The 22,570-nt window shown below is 50.9% G+C and overlaps 1 protein-coding gene across 7 annotated transcripts in view; it reads left to right on the top strand.

Annotated features, from left to right (window-relative positions):
• GAS7 (growth arrest specific 7) overlaps nt 1-22,570 on the top strand; it is a 208,254-nt gene that overhangs the window by 144,039 nt on the left and 41,645 nt on the right. For all 7 annotated transcript variants that reach the window (XM_045824043.1, XM_045824045.1, XM_045824049.1 and 4 more), the window contains 2 exons: nt 8,742-8,822; nt 20,934-21,019. In XM_045824043.1, the coding sequence (XP_045679999.1) occupies nt 8,742-8,822; nt 20,934-21,019 (167 nt within the window). The remainder of the gene's footprint in view (nt 1-8,741; nt 8,823-20,933; nt 21,020-22,570) is intronic.

Here is a 22,570-nt window from a genome sequence, read left to right as displayed (position 1 = left end):
AGGGAATTGATGCGCTGTCTACTCTCCCCAGCCCTTTTCTGTCTTTCCATCCATTTCTGTCTTCTCATCTGCACACAGCACACAGCACACAGCACACTCACTTTTAAATCAGCCATTGACCATGTATTAACTGAACATAGTTCTAATGGCTGCTTTGAGCCGAATCTATATTCTTCAATAAGTAGGCTCTTATTGAGCGCCCACTGCACTCCGTGCCAGGGAGGCAGACACACGTGTGTTGCCCTCAGAGTACATCTGGTGAAAGGGCTAGACCCCACAGCAGGGGTCATAGCTGAGGCAGGAAGAGGTCATCCTTGCCTCCCCCAGCAGGGTAGCAGCTCCCAGAGGGCAGCTTCTGCCTGGCCTGGTGCCTGTTCACAGTCAGTGCTCAGAGAATCTGAATGACACTGACCGGGGGAGCACACAGGACCGTGAGGTCACCCGGACTCTCCTAGGTCCCAGCCAGGATGAGAATATCCTGTTGGCCCTGATCTGTCAGCTCTGTCTCTGCCAAACACCTGGGAACAGCACTGCATAAAACTCATCTTTCTAGCCCTCACTTGGGACTTTGCCCTCAGAGGCTTATGATAAGGCTCTGTGAAGGAGGCTCCTGCTGGAAGCAAGGTCCTCCCCCTCCCTGTCCACTGCCACTCTGTGCCCACTCACTGGAACCATCTCCAGGCGATTTTTCCCTGCCAGCTTCCTTCAGTGCTGTGCTTTCTTCTCTCTCCTTTTCATCCCCCTATTCTAGGAAAGACTCTGAGGACTCAGTCATGCCAAAGGGTTTATGACAATCTACTGTAATTCAGGAGTCTCCCCCAGGAATTAAAACAGATAGCAAAGCCTCATGTCCAAGTTGGGGCTCTCTGGGGGCAGGTGTTGTGAACCTGATATTTATGAAAGGTTGGGGTGGAGATGGGCATTTGGGGAAGTCGCCCTCCATTGCTACCCTACATCTTACTTCTCGCCTTGCCTAAGCCTGCATCTGACCCATGCCCTGGAGTTTTGTCTCATCTGGGTACCTCCCAGGCTGTGCCTGGTTCCTGCAACCCTGATACAATGGACTCTACTACCTTCCCCCCTATCTGGTTAGGTGTTGAGACTGCTTGTTAAAATGCTGACTTCTGGGCTCCACACAAGACCTCCTAAACCAGATCTCAAAGTGTGGAGTCTGGGAATCAGTATTTGTAATAAGTGGCCCCTATGATCCTAATGAAGAACTAGGTTTGAGAAGTGAGATTAGAGCTTTACCAGACACCTGGGCTTAGGTGTTGGACCCTGAGCATCTAGGCTTTAGTTTTGGTAGAGTTTCCTTCTTAGCATCTACTTACAAATTTCTTAACCCTGAGATGGGGGTCAGCTGGCAGTTGGCTGCCAACATCTACTGGCTCAAGGACTAGACACCCTTTCCCTACATTGTAGTGAACCCTCATTACCCCCTCAGCCCAAGTTGAGGGGTTCTCAGTGTGTTCACCCAGGTGTGCACTAGCAACAAGGAGAATGGTACATCAGGGATCCTAGAGGGGCTGAAGGACAGGCTCAGAGAGTTCCAGGCAGCCCACCTCTGCCCTCACTAGAATCCCTGCACTGCTCCTGGCCCTGCCCTCCCCAGGCCCTTTGTGTGGTCTACAGCTGGTCCAGAGCTTAGTTCAGACCAATGTCAAAGGGCCAGGATCTCGCCTGCCTCTGATCATCTGTGAAATGCACCTACAGGCTTCTGGACCACCTGGACTGCAGGGCTACGAAATTATCCTCTGAGCTGCTGTAAAGTAGGAAGTTGTGGACCCCGATAGTGTGTTTTTCTGGCTAACCAAGGGACTCCCTACAGCTCAGCAGTGCTAGGAAGGCATTCTTGCACCCTCCTTCCTGTTAGCACCAAAGAGGGAGTCTTTCCCTCCTCCTGTTGGGAGGTGTACTCTGTGAAGGCACGAAAGGAGGAATGGGGCAGAGAGGCAGCTTGGGGGGTGGAAGTTGGAACAGAGAAGGAAGGGATGGCAAGGGTTTCATTTTATTAGTATTATTGTTGTTGTTTAGTGTGTGGAGGGCTTACTCTATGTCAGAAGCTGCTGGAAGCTGAAGCTATCTGTGCCTCATCAGCTATTTGTCCCACCCCCAGGCTATTGCAGAGTTATCCCTGCTTTCCTGTGAGGACATGGGCTGAATACCATGCTGGTTCGGCAGTTCGTGGACCTGGGATTCAAACATCTGTCTGTCTGTCGCCAGCACCTGAGCTCTTAGTAAGAACTCTAGGCTGCCTCAGAATACCTGAGGGCTATTTTAAACACTGGGCCAGGTCTCCAGTCCATTTCTTTCCTCTCTTGTGACAGTGAGGGTCCTGGTGCCTGCCTCCAATTCTCATTGCTTAGGGGAGCACCCCAGGGCCGGCAGGCCTGTACCCCTCACTCCTTCTCCCCCTGTCCGGGCTTGATTGACTCCTGCCAAACATTTGTCACTGGAGACCTCAGGTACCCAAGGCCTGGAGTCTGTGTTTGCTGAAGCTCGGGGCCCAGTGGCCACGGTCAAATTTTTCCTGGCTGCCTGAGTCAAGAGGTGCCAGCCCAGGCTCAGCAGCCCTCCTGCAGTGGTCAGACCTGTGTGGTCCTGCAGAGCCCAATCCTTCACCATCAGGGGCTCGGGCAGGTTGTGTGACAAGCCCGTTTGCTGAGAGCTCACCTGCTGTGCCCCTTCCAGAGCCATCTGAGTGTGTGTGAGCGATCTGAGCTGTGTGTGGACAGGGCCGGGGCAGGTGTGGAAGGCCCTGTGGGAGGTGGATCTGGATGAAGCTTCCCAAGCAAGAATCTCTTCAGTTAAGCTGTTCTTTCTCATGTCACTAGATCATTCAGGAATCATCTGCGTGCCCACAGGTTCTGAAAGCAGTACAGGGCAGTACAGCTCTAGAGCTGGGTGTAGGGGTCGTTGCCTGGGCACCCCCTTCCCCAGCGCTGCCTGAGTGACACTCTCCTAGGTCCACAGTGTCTCAGCTCTCAGTGGAGGCAGTGCTGCCAGTGCCGTCCACAGGGTTGCAAAGGCACCTGGGTGGCCCCGGTCCTATTCATGGCACCCCGTCTGGCTCCTGTCTCTCCTTCTGGAGGGCATTCGACCAAGCTTGTTTGACCTCTAGTAGAGTGACAGACTGGACAGGGAGAGGCAGCAGTCACAAACGGCACCACTAGGGTGCCAGACATGCTGAGGGCACGTGTCGGCTCAGTCCAGGAAGTGTCCTCAGACACAGGTCCTGGCACAATAGCAGCAATTGGATCATGTCACTTCTCTGCTTAAAACTCTGCAATGGCCCTGACTGGTGTGTCTTAGTTGGTTGGGCATTGTGCTGCAAAGTGAAATGTCACCAGTTTGATGCCTGGTCAGGGCACATGCCTGGGTTGTGGGTTCAGCCCTTAGTCGGGCATATGCAAGAGGCAACCAATTGACATTTCTCTCTCACATTGATATTTCTCTCCCTTTCTTTCTCCCTCCCTCCTTTCCTCTCTCTCTAACAATAATTTAAAAAAGAAAATACTCTGCAATGGCTGTCCCTACATTCAAAATAAAAGCCAGAGTTCTCACTGTGATCTTTAAGATCCTAGAGCCATGGTTCTTAAACCCAGGTTTAAACCATGGGTTCTAAAACCAAAATCATCTGGAGGGCTGGTTAAACCATAGATCACGAGGCCCAGTCTTAGAGTGCCTGATTCAGGAACTCAGGTAGTTCTTGAATTTCTAATGAATTCCCAGGGGATGCTGCTGCTGCTGGTCTGGGCACCCCCTTTGAGAACCACTGCCCTGGATGATCCATTGCAGCTCCTGATCCCTCTGACCTCTTCTTCTACCTCTTTGGATATGCCATCTGCCTGCTTCTCTTTAAAGAGGACAGATCTATGCCTACCTCTGAGGTGTTTTATCTTCTTTTCCCTCAGTCTGGAATTATCTTCCTTCAGGTACATGCACGGCCTGCTCCTTCACTTGTGTGGCCCCCATGCACCCTTTTCCTGTCACTCACATCCTTGTGAGTCCAACCCCCTACTGCCAGGATTGGTCTGTGTGTCCAGTAGAATTTGGCAGTCACAATGGAGCATCACTTCTGGGACTAGGTTAGAAAAGACAGCATGGCTTCACTGCTCTCCCAGCCCATGCCCTCTCGGGGCAGGCAACTGCCAGGTGTGAGCAGCCCCGCAGCAGGAACCCCTGCTCCTGCCACGTCCAATGAGCCATCTTGGAAGTGGCACCTCCAGCCCAGTCAGGCCCTCGATGATGCAAGAAGTGATGATGCACTGGCTGCAGCCTCATGGGAGAGCCTGCGCCAGAACCACCCAGCTCCACCTCTCCCGATCCCTGATTCACCCAATCTGGGGGACGATAAATGCTTGTTGACTTAAGCTGACAAGTTTGGAGTGATTTGTGATGCAGCAGTAGATAATAATAAATGTGCCTTCCTCACTGGGGCCTTCCCTAGCTGCCTGACCAAAATTGCAGCCCTTTCTAATGACACTTCTTATCCCCCTTCCCTGCCTTATTCTCTTCAGTACGTACCACCATCTGACCTGGTATGTTTTACTTACTGATTACCTGTCTCCTGGCATGACTTACTCCGTCCTACCCCATCAGAAGTATTTTAATTTTTCATTCATCGAAAATTTTGTATATTGATAGTCAAAAACTAGGAAAGCATCATGACTGAGAATGTGGGCTGAAGGAGGAGGGGGGAGTCCAATCCGTCAGACTCCATGCAGGATCTCCAGTGCAGAGAACAGTGCCAGATACTGAGTAGGCCCTCAAATAGAATGATAATTAATAATAATGTATCAGTATATAAAATCACGTATTAATACTATAATTAATACTATAACTTATTACATTAAATATTTCTCACATGTTTAGGTTATAAACATTTATTAGATCATGTAGATTAATAATGCTAATTTTGAGTGGCACACAGATCAAAGCAGCGCCGACCGCCGGCAGCTCCCAGAACTCCTGCACAGAGCTGGGGGGCATGGGTGTGTCTGGCGCACGGTGGTCTTCACCGTCAGACTGAGTCCCAGCTCTGCCATTTCTCACTGAGGCCTCAGTGTCTTCCACTAAAAATAAAAATGATAGCATCCATTTCAAGTGTTTTGTGACCTCGGAAGGGGACACCCAAGGTGGGGGGCCTTGAAGTGGGCCAGGCACAAATGGCTGTTCAGAGAATAGTAGTTTCCCATTTAACTTTAGGAAGGGGTTAGCAATATCCTGTAGCCTGAGACCCTAACTGGGCATTGATTGCAAAGCCAGGGGCCCACTAAGGAAGCGCTGATGCATGGGAGCAGATCAGAGGCTTTGCTGCTAAGTGTCCCAAGGGAGGGCAAAGCAAGACCTCCAGGTGCTAACGGCTCACTGCAGCTTGCATTCTCCTGGGGGCTGGCCGAACCCCTGGACTGGGACACTGGGGCTCCTGTGATTCTCCTGGGACTTGCCTTCCTCGTTAGGGTAGAGAACATGAGAAAGCAGCCAGGTAGTAAGCCAGCTTCCAGATGAACAGGGACAACAGCTAGAGATGGGGACAGCAGGGCTGCTGCCTGTCTAGCAAAACCTGAGTCCAGCAGATCCTCCTGATGAGGAAAACAGGGGCCAGGAGAGAAGCCACAGCTGGGACCACCAACAAACAAGGGAAAGGAAGAAACAAGAGGGGGGGAGCAGAGAGAATGAGAAACCCAAAAAGAGGAGTATAAAAAAACAAAGAAGCAAAAAAGAAGCTACAATAGGAATCTCAGATTCCAGCCCATGCTGGTACCTATGGTTATTTCACCTGGTAGCCACTAGGGGCAGCAGACAGCCACTCCACAGCCAAGGAATGGACCAATCAGGAGTGGGAGTTCACCGGTGGGTGTGGTAGGGGGCTGCTTACAGGTGAGCCGAAAGCAAATCACTATGACCAGTGGCTTAGGTCCAGCAGCTTGTGGCTTTCCTGCTAGAAGCCAATACCTCTAGTCCAGGCAGGATACAGTCTTAACTAGGAGAAATAAAGTCCGAAAGTGACTGTTGAAAATGAAAACTCCCACTTCATGTGCTATTTTATTATTAATATTACTATTGTTGTTGTTATCTTAAGGAGGGAGGGCACCTCTGTGGTCTGAAAGCTAGGCATACATCACTTCCCACCTTTCAAGTGTACTCTCTTTTCATAAGTTTTGTTGTACGTGGAGTAGCCACGTAATCCACTGATGGGGAAATTACAATTTCTGGCCTGCACCTCGGTGGCTGGAGTAGCAGCCTCCCTTAGGCTGGCTTGGCCCACAGGCAGTTCATTTGTGTGTGTTGGGCTCCCCTGGTTTCAGTGGAAGAGGTCCGAGCTGAGTTGGAGTTGCCTTTAGGAAAAAACATGTTTCTCCTGACTTGGGTTGGATGAAGCTCCAACATCTCACTTCTTCCACTCACCTTACCTTGTCCCTAGAGCCCCTGGGGCCTGCATGGCAGTGACTCTGTTAGGAGTCTGGATCATTACCTGGGATGACCTAGAACCCCAGGGGTAGAACCCCAGAGAAGGCAAAAGGGCCTCAGTCCAGAGGAACATGGGCCCCGAGCTACCCCTGCAGTTTTGCTTGGGCTTGGTCAGGGGCCTAGTGTGCTATAAACAGGTAGGTTATTGGGAAAAAACCTGGATGTGTCTTCCTTCCTGTGGGCGGTATGGTCATCAGGGCTGATGGTTCCTGCCACTGGTGAGGTCACTCAGCTAGAGGCCCAGTAGCCCTTTCCAGCTGTCTGCCTGGCCAGGCCTCACTCTGCCCCAGGCTTGAGGTGGCTTTGTGTTTTATTTCATTTATTTTAATTTTTTTACAATTTTTATTTATTTGTTTTTAGAGAGAGAGGAAGGGAAGGAGAAAGAGAGGAACATCAATGTGTGGTTGCCTCTCACACACCTCCCTAGTGGGGACCTGGCCCACAACCCAGGCATGTGCCCTGACTGGGAATCAAACTGACAACCCTTCGGTCCACAGGCCTGCACTTAATCTACTGTGCCACACCAGTCAGGGTAGCTTTGTGTTTTAGATTGGCCAGAATGCCAGGACTGGGAGATGGACAGGGACAAACCCTTCGGGCAGCTGCATTGTCTGTGCTGGAGCCCTGGAGGGTCTCCAGTTCTTGGTGTCTGAGTGCCAGTCAGCACATCCTTCCCCCTTGGGGAAGTCGCTGAGCCTGCTCTTCTGTCACTCCTCATAGAAGATCCCATCGTTCTCTTGTTCCCAGTCATGCTCTCCCTGCTGCTTCCCTCACTTGCCCTCCATTCTGTTTTTTTTTTCCCTTGTGAAAGGGAATGCGAAGGGGAAAAGGTCCACATTACCACCCAACTCCTAGAGCCGTAAGCTCCTTAAACCCAAAAAGTGGTTTGGAAGATTTTAAGATCATCCATCAAATCTACAGGGCAGGAGTATTGAGGCCTAAAAGAGCAGTCCCAACCCCTTCTTTTTGGATTAAGAGTTGGAGGACCAGAGAGGGAGAGTATCTTGCCCCAGGCTGCACAGCAGATTAGAGGCAGAGCTGAGGCAAAACCCCAGTTGTTTTGATCATAATTGAGTGAAGCCATTGAAAAAGTTTTTCCAATTTTTATTTTAAATATTTGAGATAAATATTAGAATTATTTGATTAATGTTATATTCATACACTGGGCAAACTTTAAAAATAGCTTTATGCTAAATACTTGTATATGGGCATTTGGCCTGAAGACAATGACTGCCTTGGGTAGACAGCGGTATCGATCTCTTTTACAGAGAGAGAAACTGAGGCACTGAGAGCACTTGGACAGGGGTACACTGGTGATAAGAGGCAGAGCTGGGATTCAAACCTAGGCAGTCTAGCTCGAGACATTCTGCTATTAATGGATTCTTTCCTCTACTATCCAGCACCTTTAATGATTTTGGAAAGACACTCCCAAAAGTCTCTGTGAAAAGAACATACAGTATTATCTTCTTCTCTTTTAAATGTGTGTGTATGTGTGTAAAACAAGTTGACATATAGATACCAAAGTGTTGGTAGTGACAACTTCCAAGCTGCGTGATTGTGGGTAAGACTACTTTTCTTCTTGTGCTTCCTATAGCACCCAGTGTTACATGATAAGATAATTTTATGAGAAAGTCTGTTCACAGTGGTGAGATGGGTAGAGCAGCGTGTGGGGGACAGTGCTACTGCTGCAGTGTGAGCTTTCCTTTGGGCTGGATCAGGCAGCTGGGCCCAGAAGAGGGGGCCAGTCAGATGCAGTGGTCGTGAATCAAACAAGACGGGGAACGGGCTTTGGAAATCACCCCCTTTGGCAGAGGACCATGTCTCCGTACAGACCCCCTAGGCCTGTGCTCTTTCCTCTGTGCTTCAGGGTTTGCGGCGACAGTGGCATCCAGGGAGAAATGCCCAGTTGACAGCCAGAGTTCCAGGACCAGAGACAGAAGGGCTCCAGGACGGCCCTGAGTCGGCTGCCGGCCTCTGGGGATGAGGGAGGGAGGGGCACTGGGAAAGGGTTTGGGGGTCCCAGATGGGAGCCACCTCCTTCTGGTCCCTATGGCATGCAGAAGGGTCCCCAGCAGAGAGAAGTTCTGTTGTCATGGGAGGTGGGGAGGGTGAGGGAGCAGAAAGAACTCCCAGTTCCTGGGTTTGGGGAGGAAGGAGACTGGCCAAGACTGTTTTCTCCAGCTCTGATCGTCTAGTTCTGCTCTGTGACCCTCAGAGCTTCTACCTTATGAAATTCTGAATGCGATCTTGTTTCTTCCTTTGACCAGAGACCACCTGGGAACGCCCCAGCAGCTCTCCGGGGATCCCAGCCAGCCCTGGCACTCATAGGAGCTCTCTGCCTCCAACAGGTACTGTTCGCCTACCCCTTTGGGGCAGCTGGGAGGGGCCTCACACCCACCTTCACTGGAAGGGTCAATGCTGTGGATCCTGGGGTCTGAAACCTGGCTGGTGATATTATGAACCCAACCCAGGAGGGGCCTGGATGGGTAGAAGGCCCCATAAGCCCATTGCCCCTCCAGTAGTATTGCCCTGGTAGTGCTGGCAGCAACCTGGTAGCTCACCCTCACTCCCACTCAGGTGCTTAAGGAGAGTCCTCTGGGTGAGGTGAGACACTAGAACTCTTACCTGTCTGCCAGTGCAGGGGCCTGAAGCAGGAACAAAACTGCTCCACATGGTTCCCAAAGGCTTCAAGGAGTAGAAATTAAAGGGAGGCAAATTTTTCTAGAGCTACCTTCATGCAGAACATTTTGGAAAGGAAATGGGATTCCTTGTGAGGGTATGAGTCCGTCAGAAGAGGTACCACAGGGAAGGGGTCGAGATAAATATTCCTGTAATAGGTGTGATGTTTGTTACTCTTAGGAGACACTGGGTTCTGAGATCCCAGGAGATCAATTGTAAGTCACGCCAGTGGGGAAAACAGCTTCTGACTTCTTGTGGTTTACGCCTTGTTTTAAATGTCACCTCCTCCAAGAAGCCTTCCCTGACCACTCAATTCAGCTCCCTCACCTAATGACTGGATCCCAGCAGCGTGCTATTTCATTGCCCTTAGCGAGTCATTCTCCACAGTAGACTACACGCTTCCAGAGGGTGGGGATTTGACCTCTACTTTTTCTTTAGGGAATCCTTTAAGGAATCCTCAGTCCCCAGACAGAGCCTGGCTCCAGCAGTGAGTAAATTCATAGACATCTTCACAATCACATGGGTTTTAACCCCATTTGTTGGTTTTCCACTTTAGGTGTCAACTAGGATGATTATGGGTGTACCTCGGAATTTAAATGTTGGTAACTTCGAACATGTGCAGATGGTTGTAGCTGGATAGAGGGGGGAGGTATGCAGGATGGAGGGGCAGAAGCAGCAGTGACATCCTCAGCTCTCGGCGGCAGGGGTGAGGGACAGAGGGGAGCTGAGAGATTCCTTAATCTTCGTGGAATTCAGAGTCCTCAAAGAGTTAATACTGTACCTGACACATCTTGGTCATCAAAAGAAGAACTAAAATAATAAAAATAAATCAAAAATAAAAACTAACTAGAATCTGAAATTCTGGATCAAAGGAAGGGAGGGTGGATGCAGTGAGAGTGGGCTAGACCCCCATCTACAGAGTGGGAGTCTTTTAGACCGGGGTCCCCAACCCCTGAGCCACGGACCAGTTGTAGTCTGTGGTTTTAGGTATGGGGCTGCACAGCAGGAGGTGAGCGGTGGGTGAGTGAGCAAGCAAAGCTTCATCTGTATTTACAGCTGCTCCCCATCACTCACATTACCACCTGAGATCCACCTCCTGTCAGATCAGGGAGGCATTAGATTCTCATTGGAGCACAAACTCTACAGTCATCTGCGTATACAAAGGATCTAGGTTGTGTGCTCCTTCTGAGGACCTAATGCCTGAGGTCTGAGGTGGAGCTAAGGTGGTGATGCTAGCGTTGGGGAGGGGCTGCAAGTACAGATTACCATTGGCAGAGAGGTTTGACTGCTTGCAGAGTCATATCAAAACCCTATCAGTGAGTGGCCAGTGATGATTAAGCTGCATCTGGTGGCAGGCTATAAAGCCACCCCCGACCCTGGTCTATGGAAAAACTGTCTTCCACAAAACCAGCCCCTGGAGCCAAAAAGGCTGGGTGCCACTGTTTTAGACGTTCTCCACCACTGATGCATGAAGAAATCAAAGTGTGATCAAAGGACATATTTAGGGATATGAAGGTCACCAGAGTGGAATTCAAAACTGAATTGAGGGACAGACCAAACTCTGGAGGATCAGCTGAGGCACAGGAGAGGGGATGGATAGAGCTTTCCATGGGAAGTTCAGCTAGGCTTTTCACTTTTTAAAATATATGTATATGTTTTTTAACTTAAAAACAGATTTTTTTAAAAAAAAAAGGAATTGCCTAGTGGGGAAGGGAAATGGGGCATTTACTCCCAATTCCCCAGGCACCAGGTGGGTGCTGCATTAGCAGTGATCAGATCGAGTCCCCAGAAACAGGCCCATCCTGTCCTTCTCCCTGTTGTTGGACAACAAGCAGTCCCGGGCACACTGCCTTCTATTTTGGGGTGTGTGTGTGTGTGTGTGTTTTAATAAGAGAATGCCAGTGTGAGTAATGTGAGGTGTAGCCTTCTGTCCTAGCTGGCTCCAGGCCAGCCAGACATGAGAAAGAAACCCAGCTGTCTCTTCTAGCCAGAGTGGTCCCTGAAGTAGGACAGGATGGGGACATGGGCACTGGAGGCTTGGGCGTGGAGCGATGACAGGTGTGAACTGCCACAGCCAGCCGTGCTGGGGGTCTGGTCAGGGTGCTTGCCCTCTGCGTGGCAGCAGCCACCTCTCTGAAGCCTGCCCTCCCCAGGCAGCATCCTGTCCCTTTCCCACCGTTTGTGGCTTTTGTTCCCCAGAAGGAGGGCTGGGAGGCACTGGCTCAGACCCCCTGGCCCAAGGCCTGGGTGCAACACATGCCTGCCTTCACCAACAAGCACGTAGGACCCCGTCTGCCCAGCACTGAGCTGGGTGCTGGGGCTTCAAGTGTGGCCAATAAAGGTGGGGAGGCAGGTGGAGAAGGTCAGGGTCAGCGATGGGACCTGGCGGTGGCCACAGTGTTAAAGTGCATGGACACCGATTTGCCCTCCTCTGTTCCCCCTCCAGGGGGAAAGTCAGGGGCGGGGCGGTCAGGGGTTCGGTCTACCAGGTTCTCTGCCAGAAAGGGCTTTGCAGTCGAATGTGGCCAGAAACCTGCTCTTCTCCACTTTGGAGGTTCACCATGCACATCAGCATTCTGAAGGCTCAGAGAGGGCTTGAAAGGAGACACCTGTCTGACTTGATGCCTCTGTCTCTTTGTTAGTTTGCAGTATACATACAGTGGTCCCCCCACCAAACCCGTGAAAGACATGTTCCAAGACCCCTAGTGAAGGCCTGAAACTGGATATAGCACCAAATCCTGTAGATACTATGATAGTTTAATTTGTAAATTAGGCACAGTCAGGGATTAACGACAAAACCTAAAAATAACATAGAACAATTATAGCAATATATTGATATAAAAGTTACAGGAATGTGGCATCGTTAAGGAAAATACGGGCTCCTTGAGCACGAGCACTGCAGTGCCTCCACAGTGACCCGACCACCGAGAGCGCTACTCAGCAACTGAGTGGCGGGGCGCCAGCACCACGTGGAGACGCTGGCAGAGGGAGGGTCCGCGGAGCAGGGCGGGCAAGAGCTCATTGTGATACTCAGAAAGTCAAGCAATTTAAAATGACGAATTGTTTATTTCTGGAATTTTCCATTTAATGTTTTTGGATTTCAGTTGACCACGGGTAACTGAAACCGTGGAAATAAAACCGCGGTGAGAGGGACCCCTGTATGTGCTTGGTAAGCTTCTCTAGTGCAGGGGGTCTCAGCTCTGGGGGATGGGCCTAACAGGGGACATTTGACAATGTCCGTCATCTCTGGTAGCTACCATGCAGGGGAAGTGCTGCAGGCCTCCAGCGGGTCCGGGCCAAGGATGCCGCTAATGTTCCACCTCGCCGAGGGCAGCACAGCCCCCTGAGCCCTCCGCCAGGCATTATCCAGCCCCGGTGTCTACAATGCCAGGGTGGCGAGGCCGGGTTCTAGGGTGACTCGGAACACCAGGTTGACACTGCTCAAGGGTCACTGGGCGACAGACGATGGCCCGTGGAAATGAGGAGTGGCAGAGACCATGCAGAACGCCGCTCTTCGGGTCTGAGACCCGCCTTTCATTTTTCCCCCCGCATTTGAATGCAGGGGTGGGCAAAGTAGGTTTACGGTTGTGAGCACATGAAACACAGAATTTATTCTTGTATTATAATTTATTAGTTCTTGTATTATTTTCCATATGAACAACCGTTCAAGTATGAACATATGTTCAAACCTACTTTTGCCCCATCCCTGTATCTTGGAAGTCAGGTGCACCCTGCAGTCCGTGGTGCATCCCGGTTTAATTAGAAGCGTCTTTTTTTTTCTTTCTCCATGTGCTTAAAATAAGGGTGCTTCCCTGTCAGTGCTGTCTCAGATTTGCGAAGTTACAACTTGTTAGACTAGGGCCTCCGTCACCGCGCGTCTCCTCACCAGGCTTCACTCTGCGGGCTCCCGGAGAGCCTGAAGGAAGGTCCCTCCGCGGCCTTTGATTGGGGTTGCTCTCCGCTCTCCGCTCTCCGCTCTCCGCTCTCCGCCCAGGGGCACGAACACACGCCAGCTCTCCATCCGCTCTCTGGGGTGTAAGGGAAGAAGGCCCGCCCTACCCAGGATGTTTCGACATCTTCCCTAAGCTGTTTTTAACCTAAACGTCATAACAAGAATGAAGTAATAGCCACGTTGGTTTTCTCTCTACAGAGAGCACTGGGTTTTTTGCAGCCATTCTCTCATTCCATTTCGCAAGCAGCTTTCAGAAGGTTGAATTTCATTGTGGGGAGAGAAAGAGTCTCAGTGAGAACAGGAAGTTGCTTACAAAGAGCGCTGTCTAATCCTCATGGTCCTGAGGTTACTGACCCCTCTCCCGGAGGCCACTCAGGGCCCTGGATCCAGCTGCTTTTGTTCGGCTTATGCTTCGCAAGCAGCAGTGATGGCATTTCAAACCTTTTCATTCAAAAAATGTGCCAGGTGCTGTTCTCTGTCCTGGGGAGGTAGCCACAGACGAGCCAGGCCTGTATGGTCCCCACTCCCAGGAACCTCCATCTAGTGGGGGCGATGGACAAACCAGCACACGTGAAATACGCCAGGTTTCCCTTGTATTTCCAGTGCGAGGAATGAGAACAGGGCGGAGGGCCTGCAGAGTTGGGGAAGGTGCCAGGAAGGAAGCGAGAGCACAGGGGAAGCTTTGAAGACAGTGAGATGAGTAGGCATCAGATGAGTAGGCGTGCGGGGTGGTGAAATGTGCTGGGCCCCGGGTGGGGGGGGCAACTAGTGCAAAGGCCCTGGGGCAGGTGTGATCTTGGCGTGTTTGAGAACAGAAAGCAGGTGATAGAGGAAGGTGTTCAGATTTCATTCTGAACGTGGGTCGGTGTGGCAGTAAAAGCAAAATTCAGCGGAGATGTCTTACCTTCATGAGAATCTGCCTTCCCAAAGCAGCTGGGCAGCCTGGGGCTCTGTCAAGACTGCTCTTGGTTAGCCATGGTGGGAATTGATGTACTTACCTCAGGTAGTTTGCAAGGTAGTTCGGGAGGGGGTAAGGGCAATGTGGAAAACTCAACCACATTTATTGACCATGGACATCCGATAGGGTCTCTCCTGAAGAACTTGGAAAATCAGGGCAGGAAGAATGTCAGTGAGAACCATAAGTTAGCCCAACCAAGCTGAGGCAGCCTCCCCTTCCTGGACTTGGGGGTGTGGTTTTTTTTTGGTGGGGGGAGGTTGGTGAAGAAGGCTGTGGGGCAGTCTTTTTTTGAGTTATAGCTTCCAGAGCTTCTGGAGAGGACCACCTACAGGCAGAATGAGGGAAGCACAACCATCCTGGTTGCCAGCTGGGAAGAGAGGGCTGAGAACTCCTAGTGCTCCCACAAATTGGATTCCACTCTCCGAATAGGGCGTGCTGGTAGGGTCCATGCTGGGCTGCTGGGCCGGGGATGGTCCCTCTGGCATCCTTTATCACAGCTCACTGGAGCTGTGGGAGCTGTGTTTTTTCATCAGCCTTGGCTGGACACAGTTAACATTGGCCCTTCTGGGTGAAGTCCACAAGTAACAAAACCCAAACAAAATACCTAAGACACTATTAGGCAACCACTGCAAATGTTAAAAGTCATCTTTGGGTTGGTTTATATGCAGTGTGAAGTGCTGATTTGTAGAGGGAGAAATAGTAGCAGACAGAGGAAAAAAATGAGAGTGAAAATGAGGTTCTGGGCATTTCCCGTGTGAGTCAATGGGGAGAAGGGGTGGCCGTGTGCAACTGCGTGTCCTGTAGAACTGTCTACAGCGACGGGAATGTTCTGCGTTCACACTGTCCAAAGTGGCAGCCACTGGGCCAGGCAGTTAATGGGAACTGGAAACGTGACCAGTGTTCCCAAGAAACTGCATTTTTAATTTAGTTTAACTTAATACCTTTTTTATTTGGGAATAATTTTAGATTTACAGGAGCATTATGAAGACAGTACAGAGAATTCTTGTACATCCTTTACTCAGTTTCCCCTGATGCTACCATCTCACTTAACCGTGGTACATTTGTCAAAACTGAGTAAGGAACATTGTGCATTACTGTTAACGAAACTAGATTTTATTTGGTTTCACCAATTTTTCCAGGATTGTTCTTTTTCTTTTCTAGGATCTAATGTTGAATATCACATTGCATTTAGTTTTTATTTAATTTTTTATCCTCACCCAAGGATGTGTTTATTGATTTTAGGGAGAGGGGAAGGGAGGGGGGAGGGAGAGAAAGAGAGGTAGGGAGACATCAGTTGCCTCCTATACACACCCTGACTGGGGATCGAGCCTGCAACCTAGGTATGTACCCTGACCAGGAATTAACCTTTTGGTGTAGGGGACAATGTTCTAATCAACTGAGCCACCAAGCCAGGGTCTATTTAATTTTTTAGAATTTAAGTAGCCACCTGTGGCTAGCAGCTACCTCTTCAGTCTGGGCAGGTGTGGAGAGTGAATTCCTTTCTGAGCTTCTGGGCCAGGGATGTGCATTGAACTTGCATGTGTGTGTGTGTGTGTGTGTGTGTGTGTGTGTTTAAGATGGAGGAATCCTTTCTTGAGTTTCCTTTGGGGGGAGGGGGTCGTCGGCAAACCTGTGTTCAGGTTCTGATTTTGCCCAGTCTTGGCGCTTGAACGCACTGAGGGTGGATCATCCTCAGGTAAGCAGCTCACCTCCTGCAATGCCAGAGAAGCCAAATCAAAAGAGACCAGGGAGAGCCTGCCTTTGAACCTGTGGAGCCAGCAGGAGTGTGTGCAAACAGACAGTGCGCCTCTCCTGAGCAGAGGACCTCTGGGGAAGGGTCCCCAAAACCAGGACTGCACTGGTTCCACACTTTCTTCTCTAGATCAGGAAGCCCTGAACACCTGTCCTCTCCCACACAGGAGCAGAGCAGGCCCTCGCTCCAGAATCAGCAAGCTGCTAGGCCCTCAGGCCCATCCCATCGCTGGCTTCAGGGATGGCCACGGCTCCACCAGTTGGAAGGGGCTTGCATGTTCCTTTAGAAACAGTGTTCTCATCTCCAAGGCCCAGGGGGCCTCACAAAAGTCAGTTTAGTGGTTGAGGGCTTGGGGAAAAGCCCCAGGTTTTAGCCACTCACAACCACAGGGACAAATAAATGTATTGTGAGTTCTGTTGTGGGGAATGCAGTTCACATCTCAGACAACCAGGGGAGACAGTAGGGAGCCAGTGACCAGGCAGAAATTTCCAGACCAGAAGGGTATAGATGTAAAACTGCTCCTCTGAACAGGCCAGGCTGGGTGTGCACACACCTGGGAAGGCAAACATGATGCCAGAAGAGCGACTTCCAAGCCGTACTGTGTGTGGTGGTAGCTGTGGGGGACGAGGGCACAGCATGTGCAGGGACATGAGCACACAGCTGGCTGCTGTGTTTGCCTGACTTCAAAACCTGCCTTCCAACAGCTGCCATCGTGATTCCCAAAGTGGGTGCTGTGGTATTCTGGGTATTCTGCCCACAACAGACCCTGTGTCCCTCCAAGTATAGGACTAGTGCCACCGGTGGCCTCGTTGGAAATTCACAGAGGACACCCACATGTTTTAAAAGGCCTCCTGTAAACGAACGAGTTTAAGTCTGAATAATGGGGGCATTTGTCCCAAACTCTTTGGACCCTTTACCTTCACTGCTTATCATCATCATAATAAACATCCCACAGAATCGGGGTTGCGTGTCTCTGCAGAAGAATGGTCTCTTCCACAGTGTTGAACACGTGATGGGAGGGAGGCTGGCGGGGCAGAGATTTCAGGAACAAGGCCTCTGGGTACCCTGGGGTCATAACCTTGGGAAAGAAGTTGCTGTGTTTATTCCAGAGAGAAGGGAGACTCCGCCAGACCTGAAGGAGGCAAGAGAGGCGTGTCTGGGGATGATTTTCTTGCTTGGAAAAGCACATCTGCTGTTTGGGTGTCTTAAGGGAGCGGGGACCTGGACAGAGGGCTTGGAGGGCGGGGCGGGCAGTGCTGGTCGAGCGAGCCCTTGGGGCGGTGAATCCCGGGCAGCAGAAGTCGCTGGCCCCTCTCTCTTGCTTTGTGTGTCTCTCATCAACCCGTCCTGCATTTTTTTTTGCTTGTCACCACTTCCCTCTTCTTCCACCCCTGAGGACCTCCTCCTTCTCCCTTCTACCCAAACACCTGCCCCTTCCCGTCATTATACATCTCCAGGCTCTCTTGGTGAGTCTGTGTAACTGCCCACAAAGAAGAATCAAACATGTGCTGTGTGTGCTTACATTTGTATCTGAAGTTACTAAAGTTACTAGATAGAGCTTCTTGTTCCCTTTTCTTATCTCAAAACCAGCTAATTTGGCATTTTACATTTTTTCTTGTATCCCAAACTCAACTATGTCCCTTATGGTTACGAGTGCTCTTTGATCAATTTTATTTTATCCCACACCCCCCGAAGCTGGAGTCCTCCAAAACACCCACTCCAGCCTCATTAGTTCCATCCCATGGTAACCCTTGATGAGCTGGGAGCCTGCAGGATGGGCATGCCAGTGAGGAGGGCATGTGGGTGAGCCCTGACTGTCCCGGTCCCCACTGATCATTCTGAGTGAAATGCAGCAAGACAGGGCGTCAGAGGGGAGCTAGCTGCTGTGTGGGGAAAAATGGTTGAATGGAAAATTATTTTTTCTTTCCCAGTAATTGTTTTGACATGAGCAGTAATTAGCCAACAGCTGACAGCCCAGAGCCGAAGCGAGAACAAGAGCATGGATTAGGGGCAGAATGCCCTGCGCTAGACAGCTCCTGGCTGCCGCCAGCACGGGCCAGCAGCCTGGGGACACTGGGTGCAGGCGGAAGGGAGCAGTGGGCTGAGGGTGCGCCTGAGGTACTGTGGAGGGCACAGGGAGAGGTCAGCAGGGCAGAGCTGGGCACAGCCTTGGTGTGCCAGGATCCCACCCCATCAGAGGTAGTAACTGATTCCCAGCCAAGGCCTGCTCAGGTAAGAATGTCCATGTTTTGTTGTCGTGGTCACGCTGAGTGGTGGTTCTGTTTTTGTTGTCGTGGACAGAGTTTAGGGTCAGGGCAATGCAGCCCTGTGCAATGAACTGGGAAACGTACCTCCTGTCTCTGTACTGTGGTTCAGGCTGTGCCCAGGAGTTTCTGTGTTGAGAGTTTGAATGTGTTTGCCCATCCAACCATCTGAGTTCAGGGCTTTCGGAGGCAGGTCATTTTCCAAAGTTCTTACTCATTTTGGTGTTTCCTGGTGTCCTTTAAAACTGTTTTTGATGATTTGAACCTTATGGAAGGTTTTGTATTTATTAGCATAGAATATAAATCATATGTTCCTGCACTAAAAAAATCTCTACTCGGTTAGTTATGCTTATGTTTTCTTTCTAATTCCCAGTTTGAGCATTTGTGTTCCCTTTCAGTCTCAAATTACACTGGCTGACCTGCCTTTTGTATCATTGTGACCCTTCTGCAACCCCTCCCGCCTCCCTGCCCCGCCAACCTAACACACAGGGAACCGGCCAGCCTGGTCAGTGTTGCCCTGCTGCTAACTCATGGATTTTCAGTGCCGTTTTATATTTCTGTCTCGTGTTTTCCTTTGCTTTATCTCATTGGCTTTTGATTTTTTTCTAAGTTTTAAAATCAAATGTTTAGTTCATTTATTTGTATCTATCCTTGGCTTTGGTAATGAAATAATTAAGGCTATAGATTTCCCTCCAAATATAATTTAGGCCTTGTCCCATTTGTTTTTGCTATGTTCTTCCTTATTGTCTTCTACATATTGTGTAATTATTGTTTTAAATTTCTCTTTGACCTGAGATTATTTGACAGGGCATTTTCTTAAACTTCTAAGCATCAGGAAGTTGGGTGGATGTAGACTTGTGTATTTGTTTTTTTATTATTAATATCTACTTTTATTACTTTCTGCTCAAAGAATATGGCTTGTGTTCTTTATGCCCTTTGCAATTTATTGATACTTTGCAAATTTATTTGTGGCTTACATATGCCCAACTTTTTCTTCCTAATGTTCCATGGCCCCTTGACAAAAGATATTATCTTTGTTCTCAGGGTATTATGTTTCATACATCTAATTCAATCAGCTCTTTAAATTAAATTACCAAGATTTTCCACATCCTCACTTCTGTCTTCTAATCAGTCACAGTCTGAAAGCAGCACACGAAGCTTTCCTACTGCTCTCTTCAGGTTTTTCCAGCCTTGTATTCTTTCCATTTCAGTGCTATGCTGTTTGATAGGGGACATTTCTCGAATGCTACACCTTCAGCTGAGGTGATATTTAATGTCAGCCAAGTGTCCTTGGTACCATAGCTTATGCCCATATGAGTAGATTGCCCTTCCCACTCTCCCAGCCTCCGGGTAGGCATGGCATTCTCTGAAGCTCTGAGAATCCTGGTCCCCTATTTACCTGGGGACTTCTGAGTGGTGTCAGCATTTGACCAGCTGCCTGAGGGGCAAGTTGAAACAGGACTGTGGCTGCTCACATGGGGTTGATTTATTTCTTGTTGCTTTCCAAGCCACTGCCCTGGGGGCCAGCCCTGTGCTCACCCACCTTCAGAGTGTGCAGCGGACCTTGGAGGTCAGGGAGCAGCCCAGCTGCCTGCAGGGTCTGCTGAGTTTGGCTCCATCCGCAGGTGGCACTGGAGTGTTCACTGCAAGCAGTGGAGGTGGGGGCACCCCCAGCATGAGGAAGGATCCCCGTGGGTAGCCTTCATCACCCCATTGCTGCCTCCTGCCCTGGCCATTCCAGATGAGTAGGGGTTGCTGACTTCTAGTCCTCCCCTCTGCTCCCTGCCACACGGTGGAGCACTCTGCACACAGCTACAATCTGGACATCGGTGTGTTCATCTCTCGCCAGCACAGTATCTGTGCTGTAGCCCTTTCTCCAGCAGGCTTCCTTGGTCTCCAGTGATCACGCAGTCTTGGGGTTCAAGGCAACTGGATTCAGGAACAAGGCAGGAAAGATCCCTCTCCCCACCTCCCACCCATTTTCAGGAAGTTCTTTAGAATTTACAAATCCATTTTGCAAGTGCTGTCTCATTTGATTTTCATCCCAACAAAGTAGGTTTGGTGACTGGGTAGCCTTAACCCCATTTTGTGGGGAGGAGGCAGAGGCTCACTGAGGAGGAGCCACTCCTGAGCTCACCGCAGTACCCTGAGAGCAGCACCTCCTTCGGGAACTGGGAATGCAGGGCCGTGCTCCATGCTCGTGAGGTCGGCTGTGCCGCCGGCCAGCCAGCCACTCCGTTAGCTCACACTGGGAGCATGAGTGAATGTCACAGGGGCAGAATTTTAGAGCCCTGGATTTTTTTCCTTCCTTAACCTTGGGAAAACCAACTCAAGAAGGATGTCCTATTATCACCCAGCTATTAATTGGCAAAGCCAGTTGTCATGGAAACCAGTAAACAAAGTCCTCTTTCCATTATGGCCAAATCACACAGGGCGGAAAGGGTGCAGAGGGCCTCAGAGAGAGGTTTGTCAGGGGGGTTACAGGATGGGGCTGGCGGGGCCTCCTGACTCCAGAGAGAGAGACTGGACCCTTGATTTGCGCCAGCAACTACCACCGATGTGACATTTTCAGTGATGGCCATTGGCTTATCATGGTCTCTCCTCTTTTAAGCACATTTTCCCCCTCTCTGGTTCACAAGGAAACTAGGCCCCCAAGAGGTCAGTAACTGGGTGCTGGGGATTAGGGAGATGCTGCCAGTCTCTGCGGAGTGCTGGTGAGAGGCTGGGAGGTGGTCCAGCTGCCAAGGCCTCCCAGCACCAGGCATGCGGCGGGGGCAGGGGCTGCGCTGCAGAAAGCCAGACGCGCCCATCTGTGGCCAGCACAGCGTCTCAGCAGTGTTTCTGTCCCCACAGTGAATGGATACCACGCATCGGGGACCCCAGCGCACCCTCCTGAGACTGCCCACATGAGTGTCCGCAAATCCACCGGTGATTCCCAGGTGAGAGGTCCTGTTGTGAGAGGTAGGGATGGGTGCCAATGCAGGATTGGGGCGGTGTCATTAATGTGAGTGCATGGTGGGGGTGAAGCTGGCCACAGACAGCCCACTTCTGCCCTGCGTAGTTGGTCCCTCTGGGTCACTCCCGTACACCATTGCTGGGGGAGAGCGGGCAGTTGTGGTTTGCTCGGTTTCCCCTAGATGTTGGGGTGGTGTGGAGTCAGGGAGGGTGATGGGCTATAAATGCTGTAAGAGTCGGGTTCCCTCCTGCTGCCCAGATCCCTGATGCAGAGAGTCTCGGTTTTCCATGACTTTGAGAATATGGACGAGGCAGGTCATGTTCCTTTTCTGCACGTTCCCTCCTGCCCCAGACCTGACCCAGAGTGGGATTTGTGAAACGTTCGGTCACAGTCAGTGATCCGGCTTGGAGACGGCATGGGGCTGGAAAGAAGTGGGAGTGTGTTTTACGATTCCCAGACTGCTTTTGTTTACACATCACCTCGGTGAGCACTTGTGCAGACACACGAGGTAGGTGGCAGTGCCATTCCCATGTCACAGATAAGGTCACCAAGGCCCAGCCTGGCTAAGTGACTCTTGCAGGTTGATGTGATCACTAGGCGGCCAGGCTAGACCCCGATGCCGAGCCCCGGGGCTCTCAGTTGCAATAAGCTGTGTCCAGAGGACTGAGACCTGGTCTTCCTTAGTCTCTTCATAAGTTATCTATAAGATGTTCTCAGTGAGGCCTCCAAACCCCATCGATCCTTTCTGGGAATTGAAATGCCAGGCCCCAGGGAACGGTGATGGTGGTGATGGTGGTGGTGGTGGTGGTGGTGGTGGTGGTGGGGATGGTGGTGATGGTGATAATGGTTGTGGTGTTGTTGATGGTGGTGGTGGTTGTGATGGTGATGATGACGACAACTGCTTGTTAGCAACAACAAGTACACACTGGTCACTGAAAGGAAGGCCGTGGGGTCAGCTGCTAGGGAACGCCCAAAGGGAACACTTAGCTTTAACGCAGGCAAGAGCACTTGTTTTCAGAAACACAGTTACGTTGTTGTCCAGGACGCTCAGCACTGGGCGCAGGGTGAATTCCATTAAAACTCTGGGAAAGAATTTGGACGTTTGTGTGGGCCAAGGCTTCTTGGACTGAAGACTCATCCAGGCCTCTTGTTACAATGCAGATTCTGGTTCAGGAGGCCCAGGAAGGGACCCGAGGTTCTGTGTTTCCAGCCAGTGCCCGGATGATGCTGCCCACCAGGTGGCACCCCGTGGGCGGCGAGGATCTAGGCGCAGTTGATGGGGCACACTCGTGCGTGTGGGCCCCCTTCCATCCCCTGACCATGGCTCACAGCAGGGTGCCGGCCCTGTGGCATCCTGCCCAGCCCCCGCCGGCCTCCTCCAGCCAGCCTGTGGCAGCCTGTGTGAAATGGCCTGACTGAGGGATGTCTTCTGAGGAGACATCAGCCTGGTTCTGCTGTGGTTCACCCACTGGGGAAGGCTGGGCCACCCTGAGCTCCCTCAGGAAGAATGCTGGAAATAACCGCCCCCCCCATC

Source organism: Phyllostomus hastatus, unplaced genomic scaffold, assembly GCF_019186645.2.
Source record: "Phyllostomus hastatus isolate PE091 unplaced genomic scaffold, TTU_PhHast_1.1 phas_scaffold_55, whole genome shotgun sequence".
NCBI classification, from domain to species: Eukaryota; Metazoa; Chordata; class Mammalia; order Chiroptera; family Phyllostomidae; genus Phyllostomus; species Phyllostomus hastatus.
The sequence above is the reverse complement of the archived record's forward strand: the minus strand, read 5'-3'. Positions and strand labels throughout refer to the sequence as shown.